The 19,662-nt window shown below is 46.4% G+C and overlaps 2 protein-coding genes across 2 annotated transcripts; both read left to right on the top strand.

Annotated features, from left to right (window-relative positions):
* Positions 1–12,249: 12,249 nt before the first annotated feature.
* LOC133141134 (hydroxycarboxylic acid receptor 2-like) lies at positions 12,250–14,192 on the top strand. Its single transcript, XM_061261546.1, has one exon. The coding sequence runs from the start codon at positions 12,453–12,455 to the stop codon at positions 13,434–13,436; it is 984 nt and encodes a 327-aa protein (XP_061117530.1). The 5' UTR covers positions 12,250–12,452; the 3' UTR covers positions 13,437–14,192.
* A 3,333-nt stretch (positions 14,193–17,525) lies between these two features.
* On the top strand, positions 17,526–19,188 carry LOC133141195 (hydroxycarboxylic acid receptor 2-like). The gene has a single exon (XM_061261639.1). It carries the CDS (start codon positions 17,528–17,530, stop codon positions 18,509–18,511), a length of 984 nt encoding a protein of 327 aa, XP_061117623.1. The 5' UTR covers positions 17,526–17,527; the 3' UTR covers positions 18,512–19,188.
* Positions 19,189–19,662: the final 474 nt, after the last annotated feature.

Here is a 19,662-nt window from a genome sequence, read left to right as displayed (position 1 = left end):
CCAGAGCTGGATGGACAACCACCATCTAAAGCTCAACCCAGGTAAGACTGAAATGATATTCATTCCTGTTATTACCTCTCCCCATCTGGATCTCTCCATTTCCCTAGGGGATACCACACTGACGCCATCACCCTATGCAAGGAACCTCGGCATAGTGATGGACGACAGACTGTCCCTCTCTGAGAACACTGCGGCGGTGACCTGGTCATGCAGGTTCTTCCTATACAACATCCGGAGAATCCGCCCCTTTCTCTCCCCCTACTCGACCCACCTCCTGGTCCAAGCGATGGTTTTGTCCCGCCTGGACTACTGTAACTCCCTCTTGGCTGGCCAGTGGAGTAACAGATCATAACTCCCGCACCACCGTGTTTCACAAATGAGGTAGTATGCTTTGGATCTTGGGCAGTTCCTTCTCTCCCCCATACTTTGCTCGAGCCTTCACTCTGATATAAATTCATCTTCGTCTCATCAGATTTTTCTTGATTTCTTTATTTTTCTTTATTATGAATTCTATAATGAGATATTTTTTCCGCCATCAGGGGCAACAGTAGCTCAGGAGGTAAGAGCATTCGCCCGGTAGTCAGAAGCTTGCCGGTTCAATCCCGCCCTGGGTCTCTCAAAGTGTTCCTGAGCCCCCAATTGCTTCTGAGGAGCTGGTTGGTGCCTTGCATGGCAGCCAATCACTGTTTGTGTGTGAGAATGGGTGAATGAGTATCAACTGTACAGCACTTTGGATACAGGCGCTATATAAATGCAGACATTTACCATTTACCATCAGTTGTGGAGGTCTTCCTTGGCCTGTCAGTCCCTTTGCGATTTGAACTCACCAGTGCTCTTTCTTCTTATTAATGTTATTTATGTCCCAAACAGTTGATTTTGGTGAGCCTAAGGCTTGGCCAATGTCTCTAACCATTTTATTCTTGTTTCTCAGTCTCATAATGGCTTCTTTAACTTTCATTGGCATAACTTTGGTCCTCATGTTGACAAACAGCAAAGGTGATTAACTTGACAGGAACCGGCGTATAAACGCCCATAGGTTCCCTTCGCGACAAATTACAAGAGCCATACACCAGCAATCCTTTTATGGGCCGAACGTGACTGCCTTTCCCAGCTTGGAAACAACCACGAATGTACCAAGCCGCTGATCAGTCGGTCTTTGGTCACCATTTCCCCCTGAGTATTCAGTTGTAATTTAGGCTGAAAAGGTACAAGATGAACTAGAGTCATGGAGATCACGCAAGTTACAAACAAAATAGTTTATTCGCAGACAGGTAGGTTATTAGCTTTAGTATATCACAGTCAATTACAAAATACACAAATTAAGAATAGAGAGAGTAAATAATCATACCTAGCCTGCTTTGGCTACACACAAACACAGAGTATAGAATATGCCGTGTGGGAAGTCGAATGCGATCTTCCGCTGCTACACATACATACATACATACATACATACATACATACACAAGACAAGTCGAATGCGATCTTCTGTTGCTACACATGCATAGAACGTGCTGTGTGGGAAGTCAAATGCGATCTTCCCAGATTGGTCTGTCTCCCTTGCTTTTATGCCAAATCATATGTTTGGACCAGGAGGCAGTGCCATAAATCAACCTGGAGGGGTGGTCAAATCTGAAATTTTGACCCCCACCCTTGGGGGTTGTTAAGTAGGGAAAATGAGATGATTACCAAGAGAGGACATGCAGGTTTTCCCTTGAGTTACTGAAACTATGGTTCATTGAACTCCATTTGGTATGAAATGTATCTCATCCGATTCCTTGATTTTACCGGATCACATCCATACCAAACAGATTACCCTTATGTTTTATTATGTTGCAGTTATCATGAAACTTCCCTCCTGTTTATCCATTCTACATGCACTCCCGGTTACCATTACATAAGACTTAATGCAATAATATAAGGATCACATGGACAATGTTTTCAAGGTTTTACTGGGTCTATTTACTATCTTCATAGCAGTTTTGAATATTTAATCTAGGAGAGCAGTCACCGGTGTAATGACAGCAGTGCCCAAATGAGGGCACTGTGGGAGTGTCCGGAGCCTATCCCAAAGGTGATGGGTTACAGGCGCCTTCTCTTCCCATGACCCCTGTGACCTCTTAACTAAAACACAGCCACAGTCCATCTTCCCCTTATCTCCAAACCTCCCCAAAGGTAGTCCAAACAGTCCAGTCCAAAAGGTTACAAGACATTCTATTACATTACATTATTGGCATTTGGCTGATGCGCTTATCCAGAGTGATGAACAGTTGATTAGACTAAGCAGGAGACAATCCTCCCCTGGAGCAATGCAGGGTTAAGGGCCTTTCTCAAGGGCCCAACGGCTGCGGATCTTATTGTGGCTATACCGGGATTAGACATTGCGTGTCCCAGTCATTTACCTTAACCACTATGCTACAGGCCACCCCATCATATCTATGAATGCTGTAGTTGGGAGTTTTCATGATAACTGTATGATGCTATAAATATGTATTTGTGCCTCTCATGGTAATATACCTTTTGGATAAACCTGATTTGGGTGAATGAAAGGACAGGAGACAAAACCCCAGATTGCTTGGTTCTGCTCCTTATCTCCAAAATCTAGGCCTTAGTTCTTGCCCCTAAAAACGGGTCACCCATCTGTAATTTACCGCCAAACTCCCACCAGTGAGACCTTGGGCAGGGAGCTAAAACAAATGGCTTCTACAGAGACAGCTTTTGCCCAGTTTCCCTTCGGCCCCTGGATGGTTATGATATCAAAGGTAGACTGTTACAAAAACCAGTCACAGACCATTACACCAGTCGCACTGAACCAATCAGAATAACACCAAACATTACTATATTCTGACCTGGGATTATCATGAAACATCTTAATGCCATCTCCAGTATTCCTGTGCTCTCACCCTGTCAGGAATGTGAGAGAAGGGGGGGCTCCCCAGGGGGCCAAGAACCCATCTCTAGCCCTCCCCCACAGGCATGGGTGCCAAAAGGTGGGGGCTAACAATGTATGCTCCGGAAGGGGGAAGTCAGCAAGCTGACCAGCTCATTACACCAAATATTAATTATTACTGGCTTACACCTGTGAGGCCATGTGTCCCAAACATTATGGTGCTTTGAAATGGGGGGACTATGTATAAACACCACTGTAATTTCTACACGTGAAAGCAAGGGTATGAAAATACCCCTTTAATAAAATCTGTGAATGTGCACTTGTGTGATTCCAAATCAAAAATTGTGGCAAATCATTGGCAGATCAAGACACAATGGGTCTTTTTCCCAAACATTATGGAGGGCATTGTACATGATTGTGCTAATTATTCATGAATTAAGAGCAGCTGCTGGCTATGTACATTACGCTGGCTTCCCACGTGTCCTGGAAAACCAGGATTTTTTCTTATCATTTTCCAGTCATGGGTGAGTGCCTGAGTGTCCTGGAAAACAATCAGTGGGATATATAAAGCTAGAGGCCCAAACCACAGGTGCCCCAGTTTGCGCTCGCAATCCTCCCCATCATCCCACCCTCCAGAACTAGGTGAGTAAAGGCCCGGACAGACCAAACCGACGGTCGGCCGCAGAGCGCCGACAAAGATCGCCTCGCGTCGATACGCGTCGTTAACGACGGCTCCGAGCCCTCCAAAACATGCGTGTGGGACACACCGGAAAGACTCGGCCGACAGGGCGCCACCGACGTCCAACAGCCGACCGTCGGTTTGGTGTGTCCGGGCCTTAACAGCTTTGAGTGAGATCGAACTGCAGACAGGAGACGCATGTCAAGGAAGAGAATGCTGCATCTCTATCTAAACAAGTTTCTAACAACCTAGGAACTCAGGTTTAGCTTTGGCCACTATAGCAACATATCTCCTGTGGTTCTTTTTGCAGGAGGCTTGGCTAACTTCAGATGATTTCTACTCTAGAGGCCTGAAGAAAGTGTATGAAGTTTTAGTTTTATTGAAGAAATAGTCTTTAAGCCGATTCTCCAAAGGGGGTGGAATTTGAGAATAAACATGTGCAATGTAATTTTAATAATATGAATATGGAGGGTAATGCATATTCTGTACACTGATTTGGGGTTTACAGGGTCACATTATTAATAAAATATGATTGTCAAGATGTAATTCTTTATTTAATCAGGCAGGTTAACAGAGTTCTCCTGTGCCAATCTGAGGGATGAAAGTAGGTGGAATGAAAAGGAGGTCAGATCAGTTCATCTTGAGTGAGAAGCAACAAACACACTATCTTTTAGGGAATAAGTGTAGAGAAGAATATAAGATTGAGAAAAACGCTTTTAAAAAAGAAAGAAAATAGTAAGCCTGTTTACACAATACACTTACTTCTGCCATTCAGAGTCCGTCCCAATATGCAATCTGTCTAAAAGTCTTTCAATTAAAATTGTATTCCGCTAGATGGCAGCATATTCCAGAGATAAAGATGCATAAAAACTGATGATCTCTTTGCATTCTAGATTAGACAGAATGGCTACTACTGAAAATACAGAACTGGATTCACCAGACAACAGAATGGAGCATAGAGGTGTCTCAGACGGCAGGTACCCTCTGAAAGTGCTCTACTGTGGAGGTACATGAAGGAATGGCTGATCACCCTTTGTCTAAGGCTGGCGAATAAGACCTGCAATATATTTAACCAACTGCAAAGGACAGATGTCTATAGGCTTAAAGGGGAATTCCACCACAAAATAAAATTGTATTTAAGAAATCATGGTGTAACTGATTCATTTTCTTTGTGTGGCTGGCCAAAGCAATCTCTGTACAGATATCGGCAGCGAAAGGTGCAAACTTTGGTAGAGGTATACACCATACCCTTCCTCATTTTTGAAGAATGTAATACTGGTTCATTGGTTCTATGATCTTATAACAAGAAACAGCACACAGCCTAATTGACTGTGATTGTGACAGCTATTTGTGTATACTCAATAGATCACAAACAAATGTGACCAAACTCATAATTTACTGGGAAATTCACAAAATTTGCATTATTTTATCACAATACTAAAGTCCATTGAGAGTGACAAAATAAGGTATTACATTAATGGCATTTGGCAGACGCTCTTATCCAGAGCGACGTACAGTTGATTAGAGTAAGCAGGAGACAATCTTCCCCTGGAGCAATGTAGGGTTAAGGGCCCAATGGCTGCGCCGATCTTTTGGAACCACCGACCTTGCGGTGTCATGTACCTTAACCACTATGGTACTGGACGCCACTATCATTTGCCAAAATTGACCAAATACTCAATAGAACATTATGCTTTTGCAAACCACAATTTTGAGAAATCAACCTTTCACATTTGCACACATTCTGGAAAATCCTTTCCATTTTTCTTATGGAGGGGTGTGAGGCTTTATTTGCATTTGAATGGTTGGAGGACTTACTGGAGGGACTAAATGGAGAGGGGGAAGGGATTTACCATGCTTAATTAAAATGGTAGATTTTAAGTCCTGTTTGCCAGGTGGAGCCACCAAGAATCGGACTTGTTGTTCCAGCACATCCCACAGATGCTCGATCAGATTGAGATCTGTCATGGTGGGAGGTAATTCTCACTGGTGCCACTAGATGGCCGAGGATATTGTTTCCACCTGTTCCTCGTTTTCTCCAGGGGAATTACCTCCCGGGAGAGTATTTAAGACCAGCATCGACTAGTTTTCAGTGCTTTTGTGTTCAACCGTTCGCCCTTGGCACAAAGCCGGTAAAGCGCCCGGTAGACTCTAAACCTATACGAGTCAGGTACGGTGCTGGTGGATAATTCTCTCATTGCTAAAAAGGAGAAATATCTAAAAGGTAAGGAAGGCGTACAGCTGGAAGTGTTGTGTGTGCTGGCGCCTTCCTCAAGGGTTTTGTTTTTCTTTTGGACTCGTGTGAGTCGATGGTAGAGGGACGTTGTCCCCGGTGTTGTATTTTGGTTTGCATTTTTGTCCCGAGCTGCGCCTCGAGGTTTTTATTTTCGTGCCTAGCTTTTCTCGCTAGGTTGTATTTTCTTTTGGTTTTCACTCAGTGCCCAGCTATTTGGCACGGTACCAAAGTTATTGGTTCGCCCTAGTTATTTAAGGTTTGTTTTACGTTCTCTAGCCGTTTTTGAGCTACTTCTCTGTTTGCGATTTCTAAGTTTGGTTTGTTTAATTTCCTTTCCTCCCATTGTTCCGGGAGAAGTCCTGTTCCTAGCTGGGTATCCCTATTTCGGTTCTCCCTGGGATTTAGTGACTGACACGTTCGCGTGTTGGTTAAAAAAGGTTCTACCTTTGGTCGCCCCTGGCTCTCCGCTTAGCTTCCCATGCTACAGAACACAAAAGCCACCATGGAGAGACCAGCGACCAGTACTGGAAGGGAGATGGGAGACTCCCCACTAGAAGCGGTGGTAGCCGCTCAGCAGGCTATGCTAGCTAGGCAGGGGCAGGCGTTGCAGGAATTGCACACCCAGCAGACAGCTACCACCGAGCAGCAGACCATTGTTTTTCAGAGGCAGGACGAGATCCTGTCTAGGCTGGGCAGGCAGCAAGATGTGTTGATGGAGCTTGCCGATAGTTTTCGATTACTGGCAAGCGAGTTCCATTCCCCACAAGCACAGGCACCACATCCCTACAACCCCCAGCCACTCACTTCCTCCCCATCTACGGGATCCGCATCCCAGCCCATTTCACCACTAATAAGGGAACCTAAGTTACAGTTGCCGTTGCGGTACGGGGGAGAGGCGGGTAGATGTAGGGGGTTTCTTTCCCAGTGCTTAATTTTTTTTAAAGCCCAACCCTCACGATTCTCAACCGAGGATTCCCAAGTAGCGTTTATTTTATCCCTGTTGACCGGGACCGCTCTGGCCTGGGCAGATCCGCTGATTCGGGCACAATCCGCCCTAATGAGCAGCACCCAGCTCCTAATGCAGGAGACAAGAGTATTCGACCACAATGTCACGGGTAAAGAGGCGGCGGCCCGATTAACGTGGATGAGGCAGGGAACTCAGAGTGTGGCAGAGTTCTCAGTGGCGTTCCAGGCTCTGGCAGGGGAGACGGGGTGGGCGGACGAACCGCTAATGACACTCTTTACGTGCGCACTGTCAGACCCGGTCAGGGACGCGCTGGCCACAGTGGAGCCACCGGGGAATTTAGGCTCGCTAATATCGACAGCGATTCGCATTGACAACCGGGTTCGGGAACGTGAGCGAGAGAGAGCCGGCAGAATGGGCAGTTTCAATTGGCCGGTTCCGCCCTCCCTGAGCCAGTTTACAGAGGCGGAGCGGAGACAGGGGGTACACAAATTGGAGGAACCCATGCAGCTTGACAGCACCACGCTGGCGCGTCCTAGGAGGCGGCCTGGGAGAGAATGGTTGTGCTTCTTCTGTAAACGGCCAGGGCACTTAATAAAAAACTGTCCTGACCGGAAAGCAAAAGAGCAGTCCCACTAGTGGAGCGAGAGTCACTAGTGGGACCAGGTGCAGGTATTAGCTTTCGCACAGTGCTTCCCGTCGAACTGACGTGGAAGGGGGCCGTAGTGAGGACAGAAGCCTTTATCGACTCTGGGGCAGTGGACAACTTTATTGACCGTCAGTGGGCTAGGCAAAATAATCTGCCGGTTCGGTCTATACCGCAGCCCCAATCCATTACGGCGCTGGACGGCCGCCCATTGGGTTCCGGGGTGGTTCGTCACAAAACGGAGCGAGTGGTTATGCGTATCCCGTTTGGGGGGCACCGGGAACGTATATATTTTTATTTGGTGGAATCTCCGGTTTATCCGGTAATTTTAGGACATGTCTGGTTGGTAAAGCATCAGCCACAAATAAACTGGGGTAACGGGAGCAACCCGGTGTCCCGGTGGGGTCCGCAGTGTGATGAGCACTCCAATCATGTGTATAACTCCTCGACCCCTCCTATTGAGACTGACATAGGGTCCGAATTGGACAAGGAGGAGGCTAGGGAGCCCCATAATCCTAGTGTCAGGGTGCCTGAGGGGGAGGAGGAGCAGGAGGGGAGCCTGGAGTGGGACTCCATGTGTGATTGGAATCGTCTTACTGACGACGGGGAGGGCAGTGAGGGCTCTGATTGGGACACTGAGAGTTTTTTTCAGACCACAGGTAGTGGGGGTGAGGAACGTATGGTTGGGGCTATCGAATTTCCGCTACCAACCAACGTTCCGAGGGTATAAGGCGAGTTGGCAGAAGTATTCAGCAAGCAGCGCGCGACCACACTACCTCCGCATCGGTCATACGACTGTGTGATCGAGTTACACCCAGGGACAGTCCCACCCCGGGGCGCACTCTATTCTTTGTCAGTGCCTGAGAGCAAGGCAATGAAAGAATACATTCGCGAAGCCTTAGCGAATGGTTTTATCAGACCATCTTCGTCACTAGCGGGAGCGGGATTTTTTTTTGTTAAAAAAAAGGATGGCAGTCTTAGGCCATGTATTGATTACCGGGGACTAAACGCGATCACAGTTAAAAATAGATATCCCTTACCGCTGATGAACTCTGCGTTTGAGCGCCTGCAGGCGGCATCGGTGTTCACAAAATTAGATCTCCGTAATGCGTACAATTTGGTACGCATACGAGAGGGCGACGAATGGAAGACCGCGTTTAACACACACTCTGGCCATTATGAGTATCGCGTCATGCCATTCGGTCTTACTGTGTTTCAGGCATTAGTAAATGATGTGCTCAGAGAAATGCTGGAGAGGTTTGTATTCGTCTATCTGGATGATATCCTGATCTTCTCCGCCACTATCTCTGAGCATATTCGCCACGTGAGACCTGTGTTGTCGCGTCTTTTGGAGGCTCGCCTTTTTGTGAAGGCTGAAAAGTGCGTGTTTCACGCTAATTCGGTATCTTTCCTGGGGTTCATTGTATCTGCGGGTAAAACAGAGATGGACCAGAATAAAATCTCTGCTGTAAAAAATTGGCCTACCCCGGAATCGGTTAAACAAGTGCAATGGTTCCTAGGCTTCGCCAATTTTTATCGTCGTTTTATCCGTAATTTTAGCACCGTAGTCGCACCCATTGCCGCGCTCACAAAGAAGGCCCCAACGCGTTTTGTATGGACAGCTCGTGCGGAAGCTGCATTCATTGAGTTGAAGAATAGGTTCTGTTCGGAACCTATTTTAATAACTCCGAACCCCTCCCTACCATTCATTGTAGAGGTTGACGCCTCTGAGCTGGGGGTAGGGGCTATTTTGTCTCAACGGTCCCCCCAAGACCAAAAGGTGCACCCTTGTGCGTTTTTCTCGCGGTCGCTGTCCCAACCCGAGAGAAACTACGATGTGGGAGACAGGGAGCTGCTAGCGGTCAAACTAGCTTTGGAGGAGTGGCGGCATTGGCTGGAGGGGGCGGAGCATCCGTTCACAGTGTGGACGGATCATAAGAACTTGGAATATATTCAATCGGCTAAGACTCGCAACTCGCGCCAGGCCCGCTGGGCGCTGTTTTTTTGCGCGATTTTCATTTACTATGACGTACCGCCCCGGATCCAAGAACACCAAGCCAGATGCCCTCTCACGGGTTTTTGACAAGGCAGATAGGGAGCACGAGCCTGAACCCATTCTGTCGGGGGTTCAAATTGTGGCGCCTGTGGTTTGGAAGGTGGAGTCGGCAGTGCGGAGAGCACTGCGCCAAGATCCGGGTCCAGGGGGGGGTCCGCCTAGTAGCCTTTTTGTGCCTGCGGGGGTCCGTTCCCAAGTACTACAATGGGGACATTCCTCACGGCTGGCGGGGCATCCCGGGGTCCACCGCACCAAAGATTTGGTGTCTCGACGGTTCTGGTGGCCCGGGATGGAAAAGGATGTCCGTGAATTCGTAGCCGCGTGTCCAGTTTGCGCACGCAGCAAGGGCTCCCACCGACCACCATCAGGGTGGCTACGTCCGTTACCCATCCCGAAGCGCCCATGGAGTCACATCGCGCTAGACTTTATCACGGGGTTGCCACCATCGGATGGTAAAACGGTCATTCTAGTGGTGGTGGACCGTTTTTCCAAGGCGGCTCATTTTGTGGCACTGCCAAGATTACCATCGGCAGGGGAGACCGTTAGGTTGGTGGTAGATCATGTGTTTAGACTTCACAGTCTCCCACAGGACGTGGTTTCTGATCGCGGACCCCAGTTCGCTTCCCGGTTCTGGCGTGCGTTCTGTTCTCTGTTGGGGGCCTCGGTGAGCCTTTCGTCTGGCTTCCACCCAGAGACCAACGGGCAGACAGAACGCACTAACCAAACTCTCGAGAACACGCTCCGGTGTCTGGCTATGGACAACCCCACGTCATGGAGCCGCCAGCTCACATGGGCGGAGTACGCCCACAATACGTTACTAAATGTGTCCACAGGTCTCTCACCGTTTGAGGTACAATTTGGCTATCCCCCGCCTCTGTTCCCGGAGCTAGAGAGAGGGGGTGAAGTGCCCTCTGCTGAAGCCTTTGTTCGGCGGTGCCGGGCCACATGGAGGAAAGTGCGAGTGGCCCTTTTAAGAGCTACGGCCAACCAGAAAAGGCTGGCCGACAGGCGTCGTCGAGCAGCGCCCTGCTATAGGGTGGGGCAGCGGGTATGGCAATCTGCCATTGAGGCTCGAGTCGCGTAAGCTTGCCCCTCGATACGTGGGACCTTTTAAAATTATTAGGAGGATCAACCCCGTCACGGTGCGCCTCCAGTTGCCTCGCTCCATGAGGATCCACCCTACCTTCCATGTTTCCCGTCTCAAGCCCGTGTCGACGAGCGTACTGGCACCTGCGGAAGTTCCTCCACCACCTCCTCGATTAATTGACGGGGGCCCGGTCTACACCGTCCGTCGCATCCTGGCGGAACGTCGCGTAGGCAGAGGGAGACAATACCTTATAGATTGGGAAGGTTTCGGGCCGGAGGAACGCTGTTGGGTTCCCTCTAGGGATATTTTAGACCCCAAACTGATTCGTGAGTTTCACAGGCGGGGGGCTAAAGGAGCGTCTGGGGTCGCTCCTTAGTAGGGGGGTCCTGTCATGGTGGGAGGTAATTCTCACTGGTGCCACTAGATGGCCGAGGATATTGTTTCCACCTGTTCCTCGTTTTCTCCAGGGGAATTACCTCCAGGGAGAGTATTTAAGACCAGCATCGACTAGTTTTCAGTGCTTTTGTGTTCAACCGTTCGCCCTTGGCACAAAGCCGGTAAAGCGCCCGGTAGACTCTAAACCTATACGAGTCAGGTACGGTGCTGGTGGATAATTCTCTCATTGCTAAAAAGGAGAAATATCTAAAAGGTAAGGAAGGCGTACAGCTGGAAGTGTTGTGTGTGCTGGCGCCTTCCTCAAGGGTTTTGTTTTTCTTTTGGACTCGTGTGAGTCGATGGTAGAGGGACGTTGTCCCCGGTGTTGTATTTTGGTTTGCATTTTTGTCCCGAGCTGCGCCTCGAGGTTTTTATTTTCGTGCCTAGCTTTTCTCGCTAGGTTGTATTTTCTTTTGGTTTTCACTCAGTGCCCAGCTATTTGGCACGGTACCAAAGTTATTGGTTCGCCCTAGTTATTTAAGGTTTGTTTTACGTTCTCTAGCCGTTTTTGAGCTACTTCTCTGTTTGCGATTTCTAAGTTTGGTTTGTTTAATTTCCTTTCCTCCCATTGTTCCGGGAGAAGTCCTGTTCCTAGCTGGGTATCCCTATTTCGGTTCTCCCTGGGATTTAGTGACTGACACGTTCGCGTGTTGGTTAAAAAAGGTTCTACCTTTGGTCGCCCCTGGCTCTCCGCTTAGCTTCCCACGCTACAAGATCTGGGGAATTTGGAGGCCAATAGTTCCTGTACAGATTCTGTGGAAACACCAGATGCTCAGCTTCCTCTTGTGTTGCTTTTGCTGTTCCAGTCAGTATCACTTGTCTCTGGTGCTGCATCGTGGTACAGGGGCTGCAGCAAATTTTGAGACGGAGCTTCCTGTGTTATGGGTGGAGAGTCAGATGAAAATGTGGTTATGGCCTCTGAGTGAGTGAGCACGCAAGGATGGGTCAACATTGCTTGATGTCAGGTCATTGATTTAGTAAGTTGATCCAATCAATTCACTCTGTGAAGCAAGGATCAATTAACCTAGTTTATTGAGTCTGAAATGGGTGCAAATTTAAAGACAAATAAAAAAAGCCCAGCAGACCCTGTGATTTTCCAGGGCCAGAGTTTGAGGCCCCTTGCAGTACGTGATTGGATGAGGGCGACTGGATCAGTCCTTCCTCACTGATGGGAACTATTCTGCTATTGGCCATCTGGGCTTGGTGTTTCCCTCTCTCCCTCTCCTGTAGTACTGCGAGTACCTGCCCGAGCCGGCCAAATGCAGCCACCTCGCATCACCTCGCTACATTTATGAGAGAGCATTTAAATGTTGTCTCCGAAGTAAGTTTAGCTGGCACATTTTTTTCAGACATAACTACATGCCTGTGGCTTATTACCACTTCCTCTAAAGGCAGCTCATGTAGATGTCACAAATACTTATTTTGAGAAGCTCTGGTGCCCTGGTTGGAGTCAGAAGAGAAGATGGTCTGGACAAACGAGTCGTGTTGCGCATTTAAAGGGGAGCTGCTCTCCAACATGCTGCCGCCTCTACTCCTGCTGGAATGTGTGCTAGGAATGCTGGGTAACGGAGGGGCCCTCTGGATCTTCTGTTTCTATGTGAAACCCTGGAAGAGCAGCACCGTCTTCCTGTTCAACCTGGCTCTGGCCGACTTCCTGCTCATCGTGATCCTGCCGTTTCGTGCCGTCTACTACCTGAGGGGGGAGGACTGGATTTTCGGCGATGCGTTCTGTCGCATCTCACTCTTCATGGTGGCCATGAACCGAGGGGGCAGCATCTTCTTCCTCACCGCTGTGGCCGTAGACCGCTACCTCCGGGTGGTCCATCCTCACCACCCCATCAACTCCATGACCGTCTCCAGGGGAGTGTGTGTCGCCATCTTCGTGTGGGTCCTCACCATCTCCCTGACTGTCCATCTTCTCACCATACCCCACCACTTCCAGGCTTTGGACACCAACCACTGTGACAGCTTCATTATTTGCCCTCGGTCTGACTCCAGCCCCACCTGGCACAGGGCGGTCTTCATCTTCTCCTTCTGCATACCACTAGCCGTCATCCTCTTCTGCTCTCTTCAGGTGGTCATGAAGCTCAAGGAACGCCAGTTGGATAAGCATGGCGGGATCCAGAGGGCCCTCCATCTCATTGTCCTGGTGGCCGCCATGTTTGCTGTCTGCTTCCTCCCGAGCAATGTCATCCAGCTGATGATCTGGACCAAGAAGTCCAAAGACTGCAACTCTTTCGAAGGCCTGGATACAGCCTTCTACATCACCCTCTGCCTGACCTACCTCAACAGCACGCTCGACCCCCTCATCTACTACTTCTCTAGTCCAGCCTTCAAGAAGATCTACAAGAAAGTGGCCCGGCTCAGCTTGAGGAAGAACGAGGAGCCAAGCCCAGCCGAAGACAAGACCAGAGAGACTGGGTCTCAGAGCCTCAGCCAGCTGTGAACCTTTACAAACCGTGTTTCTTAAATTTCAACCTCAGACCTGGGTCAAATGTTTTATTTGAACTTAACCCCTTTATTACTGAACACATTCAGAATTAACATCAGAATTTATTTTGAATGATTCAACAGCATTTTGATTGTACCTTTTGGTTAGTAACATGTTTGCTGGAGGTTCTACAGGAGTGGTTTCACATTTTACGAGCATCTAAACAGTTAAAGCACCTTAAATGTATGTTTGACCCAGATCTAACAACAAGCAAAAAGAAAAAGAAAAAACAAAATGTGTAACGGCTGAATCTTGTGTGGTTTTGATTCATAATCACCTCTGGTATTCATTTGAATTATCCCTGTCTGTATATGAAATTTTCATCTGTGATACGAAAGATTGGCTAGACTGGACTGCTTCTTATCTCGACACCACTGACAGGGGGAACAAAGGACTGAACTGAAGCGACTTGACTCAAACTTGGAATAACCTCCAGCCAGGTAACACAGGAAGATATACCTCATATCTTCAACAGTATTTTTCACACCAATGGTGATAGGCTGCTGGCCAGCTTGCCAGGTCCAATTCTGCATATGATTTAATTGTCCAAGATTTGATGTGTGGCAATGTTGCATAATAGGGACCCAGGTTCCTAGGTGTGGTGCTGTTTTCCTAATCTTGAATATCCAGCTTTATAAATGGGATTGTGTGTTAAAAAATAAAATGAAACTGTGTAAGTCACTATGGATAGGAGTGTACATGGTATGCAAAATGCCTGAATGTAATAAAAAGCTTTATTCAACAATTCATCCTCATTATTCTTTCTGTGAAGTGCAATGTAATTTTAATTATATGAATATGGTGGGAAATGCATATTCTGTATGCTGATTTGAGGTTTACAAGGTCACATTATTAATAAAATATGATTCTAAAGATGTAATTGTTTATTTTATTTAATCAGCATTACTTCTGGCATTCAGAGTCCCGTCCCAATATGCAATCTGTCTAAAAGTCTTTCAATTAAAATTGTATTCCGCTAGATGGCAGCATATTCCAGAGATAAGGATGCATAAAAACTGATGATCTCTTTGCATTCTAGATTAGACAGAATGGCTACTACTGAAAATACAGAACTTGATTCACCAGACAACAGAATGGAGCATAGAGGTGTCTCAGACGGCAGGTACCCTCTGAAAGTGCTCTACTGTGGAGGTACATGAAGGAATGGCTGATCACCCTTTGTCTAAGGCTGGCGAATAAGACCTGCAATATATTTAACCAACTGCAAAGGACAGATGTCTATATGCTTAAAGGGGAATTCCACCGCAAAATAAAATTGTATTTAAGAAATCATGGTGCAACTGATTCATTTTCTTTGTGTGGCTGGCCAAAGCAATCTCTGTACAGATATCGGCAGTGAAAGGTGCAAACTTTGGCAGAGGTATACACCATACCCTTCCTCATTTTTGAAGAATGTAATACTGGTTCATTGGTTCCATGATCTTATAACAAGAAACAGCACACAGCCTAATTGACTGTGATTGTGACAGCTATTTGTGTATACTCAATAGATCACAAACAAATGTGACCAAACTCATAATTTACTGGGAAATTCACAAAATTTGCATTATTTTATCACAATACTAAAGTCCATTGAGAGTGACAAAATAAGGTATTACATTAATGGCATTTGGCAGACGCTCTTATCCAGAGCGATGTACAGTTGATTAGAATAAGCAGGAGACAATCTTCCCCTGGAGCAATGTAGGGTTAAGGGCCCAATGGCTGCGCCGATCTTTTGGAACCACCGACCTTGCGGGTCCTAGTCATGTACCTTAACCACTATGGTACTGGCCGCCACTATCATTTGCCAAAATTGACCAAATACTCAATAGAACATTAAACTTTTGCAAACCACAATTTTGAGAAATCAACCTTTCACATTTGCACACATTCTGGAAAATCCTTTCCATTTTTCTTATGGAGGGGTGTGAGGCTTTATTTGCATTTGAATGGTTGGAGGACTTACTGGAGGGACTAAATGGAGAGGGGGAAGGGATTTACCATGCTTAATTAAAATGGTAGATTTTAAGTCCTGTTTGCAAGGTGGAGCCACCAAGAATCGGACTTGTTGTTCCAGCACATCCCACAGATGCTCGATCAGATTGAGATCTGGGGAATTTGGAGGCCAATAGTTCCTGTACAGATTCTGTGGAAACACCAGATGCTCAGCTTCCTCCTGTGTTGCTTTTGCTGTTCCAGTCAGTATCACTTGTCTCTGGTGCTGCATCGTGGTACAGTGGCTGCAGCAAATTTTGAGACGGAGCTTCCTGTGTTATGGGTGGAGAGCAGTGGAGGCTCCTCCATAGAGGTGGAGGAGGCCTGGCCTCCCCAATAATTTGAGAGAAGAGAGAGATTTTAAAAAAACAATAAATATATTTATTTTATTTATTTATTTTAACAAAAAACATATTTTTTATTTTTTATATTCATATTATTTTAGTTTTGTTCATAAATCTAAATTTTCCCATGGCTAAAACCCAATATTGCAATTGTAAAGCAACAGGCCAGATTTCCCTATCAGGCCAGGCCAGGCCTCCCCTAGGAAATGAGATTCTCATAGAAGTCAATGTAATGCATTTTTTTTCATGCCAATATGTGATTGGCCAGATCACTGAAAATGGGTGGGCAACGGAGGCCTGGCCTCACCATGCATTGTGTCCAGGGCTGAAAGATTGACATTTTGTTCGTCCAATCACATGCTACTGGTTCATTTGGAATCAACTATCCTTTCCTTTCCTATTCAACACAGAAGCCATTTTGAGAATTCGCTAGTCACTTCAGTCAAACAAACACTCGCCATAGTGGCTACGAGTGTCCTATCAACTTGTGCTTTTCAGGAAATTTAGAAGTCAATTTTACAAGTCAATTTAATAATCTTCCATATCAAATTACCGAATTGTTGCTCTGTGAGGAAATTCACTCTAAATACGAATAGAGTGCTGCCCTCTAGTGGATAACGTTAACGTTAGATAAAGCCAACTGGAACCATATTTTTACATATTTTATATTAAATATATTGAATAAAACTACATATGATAAAGAAAGTGTTATCTTATCTTTTTTATATGCTAAACTTGATTAAATTGGTGATTACATGTTGAAGCTGTAGAAGAATGAAAAATGTAAGCTAAACAAAATTGTTTTTAACTACATAATTAAAATTCCTGCCTTTTACACATGTTCACTTGGCATTTATATTACATCCAAATGTCATTTCTCAGCTTAATTATCAGGCAGGCTCATAGACTTACAGCAATGTCATTTCTTCAGGAAGGCAAAAGGCTAAGCTCTGCACAATGAATTTCATCAGCCAGAACTTTCTGACTGTAGCTTACACTCCAAATAGTATGCCTTTGGCCAGCACAAAGACAGATAAGAGAACAGGGAACATTCCATCGCGAGTGAAGTGAGCAAGCGGAAAAAAATGGCCTCCTCAATTCTGGAAGTCACCAGCCTCCACTGGTGGAGAGTCAGATGAAAATGTGGTTATGGCCTCTGAGTGAGTGAGCACGCAAGGATGGGTCAACATTGCTTGATGTCAGGTCATTGATTTAGTAAGTTGATCCAATCAATTCACTCTGTGAAGCAAGGATCAATTTACCTAGTTTATTGAGTCTGAAATGGGTGCAAATTTAAAGACAAATAAAAAAGCCCAGCAGACCCTGTGATTTTCCAGGGCCAGAGTTTGAGGCCCCTTGCACTGGAGTACGTGATTGGATGAGGGCGACTGGATCAGTCCTTCTTCACTGGTGGGAACTATTCTGCCATTGGCCATCTGGGCTTGGTGTTCCCCTCTCTCCCACTCCTGTAGTACTGCGAGTACCTGCCCGAGCCGGCCAAATGCTGCCACCTCGCATCACCTGGCTACATTTATGAGAGAGCATCTAAATGGTGTCTCCGAAGTAAGTTTAGTTGGCACATTTTTTTCAGACATAACTACATGCCTGTGGCTTATTACCACTTCCTCTAAAGGCAGCTCATGTTGATGTTACAAATACTTATTTTGAGAAGCTCTGGTGCCCTGGTTGGAGTCAGAAGAGAAGATGGTCTGGACAAACGAGTCGTGTTGCGCATTTAAAGGGGAGCTGCTCTCCAACATGCTGCCGCCTCTACTCCTGCTGGAATGTGTGCTAGGAATGCTGGGTAACGGAGGGGCCCTCTGGATCTTCTGTTTCTATGTGAAACCCTGGAAGAGCAGCACCGTCTTCCTGTTCAACCTGGCTCTGGCCGACTTCCTGCTCATCGTGATCCTGCCGTTTCGTGCCGTCTACTACCTGAGGGGGGAGGACTGGATCTTCGGCGATGCGTTCTGTCGCATCTCACTCTTCATGGTGGCCATGAACCGAGGGGGCAGCATCTTCTTCCTCACCGCTGTGGCCGTAGACCGCTACCTCCGGGTGGTCCATCCTCACCACCCCATCAACTCCATGACCGTCTCCAGGACCGTGTGCACCGCGATTGCTGGGTGGGTCCTAACAATCTCCCTGACTGTCTATCTTCTCACCACACCCCACCACTTCCAGGCTTTGGACACCAACCACTGTGACAGCTTCATTATTTGCCCTCGGTCTGACTCCAGCCCCACCTGGCACAGGGCGGTCTTCCTCTTCTCCTTCTGCATACCACTAGCCATCATCCTCTTCTGCTCTCTTCAGGTGGTCATGAAGCTCAAGGAACGCCAGTTGGATAAGCATGGCGGGATCCAGAGGGCCCTCCATCTCATTGTCCTGGTGGCCGCCATGTTCGCTGTCTGCTTCCTCCCGAGCAATGTCATCCAGCTGATGATCTGGACCAAGAAGTCCAAAGACTGCAACTCTTTCGAAGGCCTGGATACAGCCTTCTACATCACCCTCTGCCTGACCTACCTCAACAGTACCCTTGACCCCCTCATCTACTACTTCTCTAGTCCAGCCTTCAAGAAGATCTACAAGAAAGTGGCCCGGCTCAGCTTGAGGAAGAACGAGGAGCTAAGCCCAGCCGAAGACAAGACCAGAGAGACTGGGTCTCAGAGCCTCAGCCAGCTGTGAACCTTTACAAACCGTGTTTCTTAAATTTCAACCTCAGACCTTGGTCAAATGTTTTATTTGAACTTGACCCCTTTATAACTGAACACATTCAGAATTAACATCAGAATTTATTTTGAATGATTCAACAGCATTTTGATTGTACCTTTTGGTTAGTAACATGTTTGCTGGAGGTTCTACAGGAGTGGTTTCACATTTTACCAGCATCTAAACAGTTAAAGCACCTTAAATGTATGTTTGACCCAGATCTAACAACAAGCAAAAAGAAAAAGAAAAAACAAAATGTGTAACGGCTGAATCTTGTGTGGTTTTGATTCATAATCACCTCTGGTATTCATTTGAATTATCCCTGTCTGTATATGAAATTTTCATCTGTGATACGAAAGATTGGCTAGACTGGACTGCTTCTTATCTCGACACCACTGACAGGGGGAACAAAGGACTGAACTGAAGCGGCTTGACTCAAACTTGGAATAACCTCCAGCCAGGTAACACAGGAAGATGTACCTCATATCTTCAACAGTATTTTTCACACCAATGGTGATAGGCTGCTGGCCAGCTTGCCAGGTCTAATTGTGCACATGATTTAATTGTCCAAGATTTGATGTGTGGCAATGTTGCATAATAGGGACCCAGGTTCCTAGGTGCGGTGCTGTTTTCCTAATCTTGAATATCCAGCTTTATAAATGGGATTGTGTGTTAAAAAATAAAATGAAACTGTGTAAGTCACTATGGATAGGAGTGTACATGGTATGCAAAATGCCTGAATGTAATAAAAAGCTTTATTCAACAATTCATCCTCATTATTCTTTCTGTGAAGTGCAATGTAATTTTAATTATATGAATATGGTGGGAAATGCATATTCTGTATGCTGATTTGGGGTTTACAAGGTCACATTATTAATAAAATATGATTCTAAAGATGTAATTGTTTATTTTATTTAATCAGCATTACTTCTGGCATTCAGAGTCCCGTCCCAATATGCAATCTGTCTAAAAGTCTTTCAATTAAAATTGTATTCCGCTAGATGGCAGCATATTCCAGAGATAGGGATGCATAAAAACTGATGATCTCTTTGCATTCTAGATTAGACAGAATGGCTACTACTGAAAATACAGAACTTGATTCACCAGACAACAGAATGGAGCATAGA

This window comes from Conger conger, chromosome 11 (assembly GCF_963514075.1).
Source record: "Conger conger chromosome 11, fConCon1.1, whole genome shotgun sequence".
Classification (NCBI taxonomy): domain Eukaryota; kingdom Metazoa; phylum Chordata; class Actinopteri; order Anguilliformes; family Congridae; genus Conger; species Conger conger.
The sequence above is the reverse complement of the archived record's forward strand: the minus strand, read 5'-3'. Positions and strand labels throughout refer to the sequence as shown.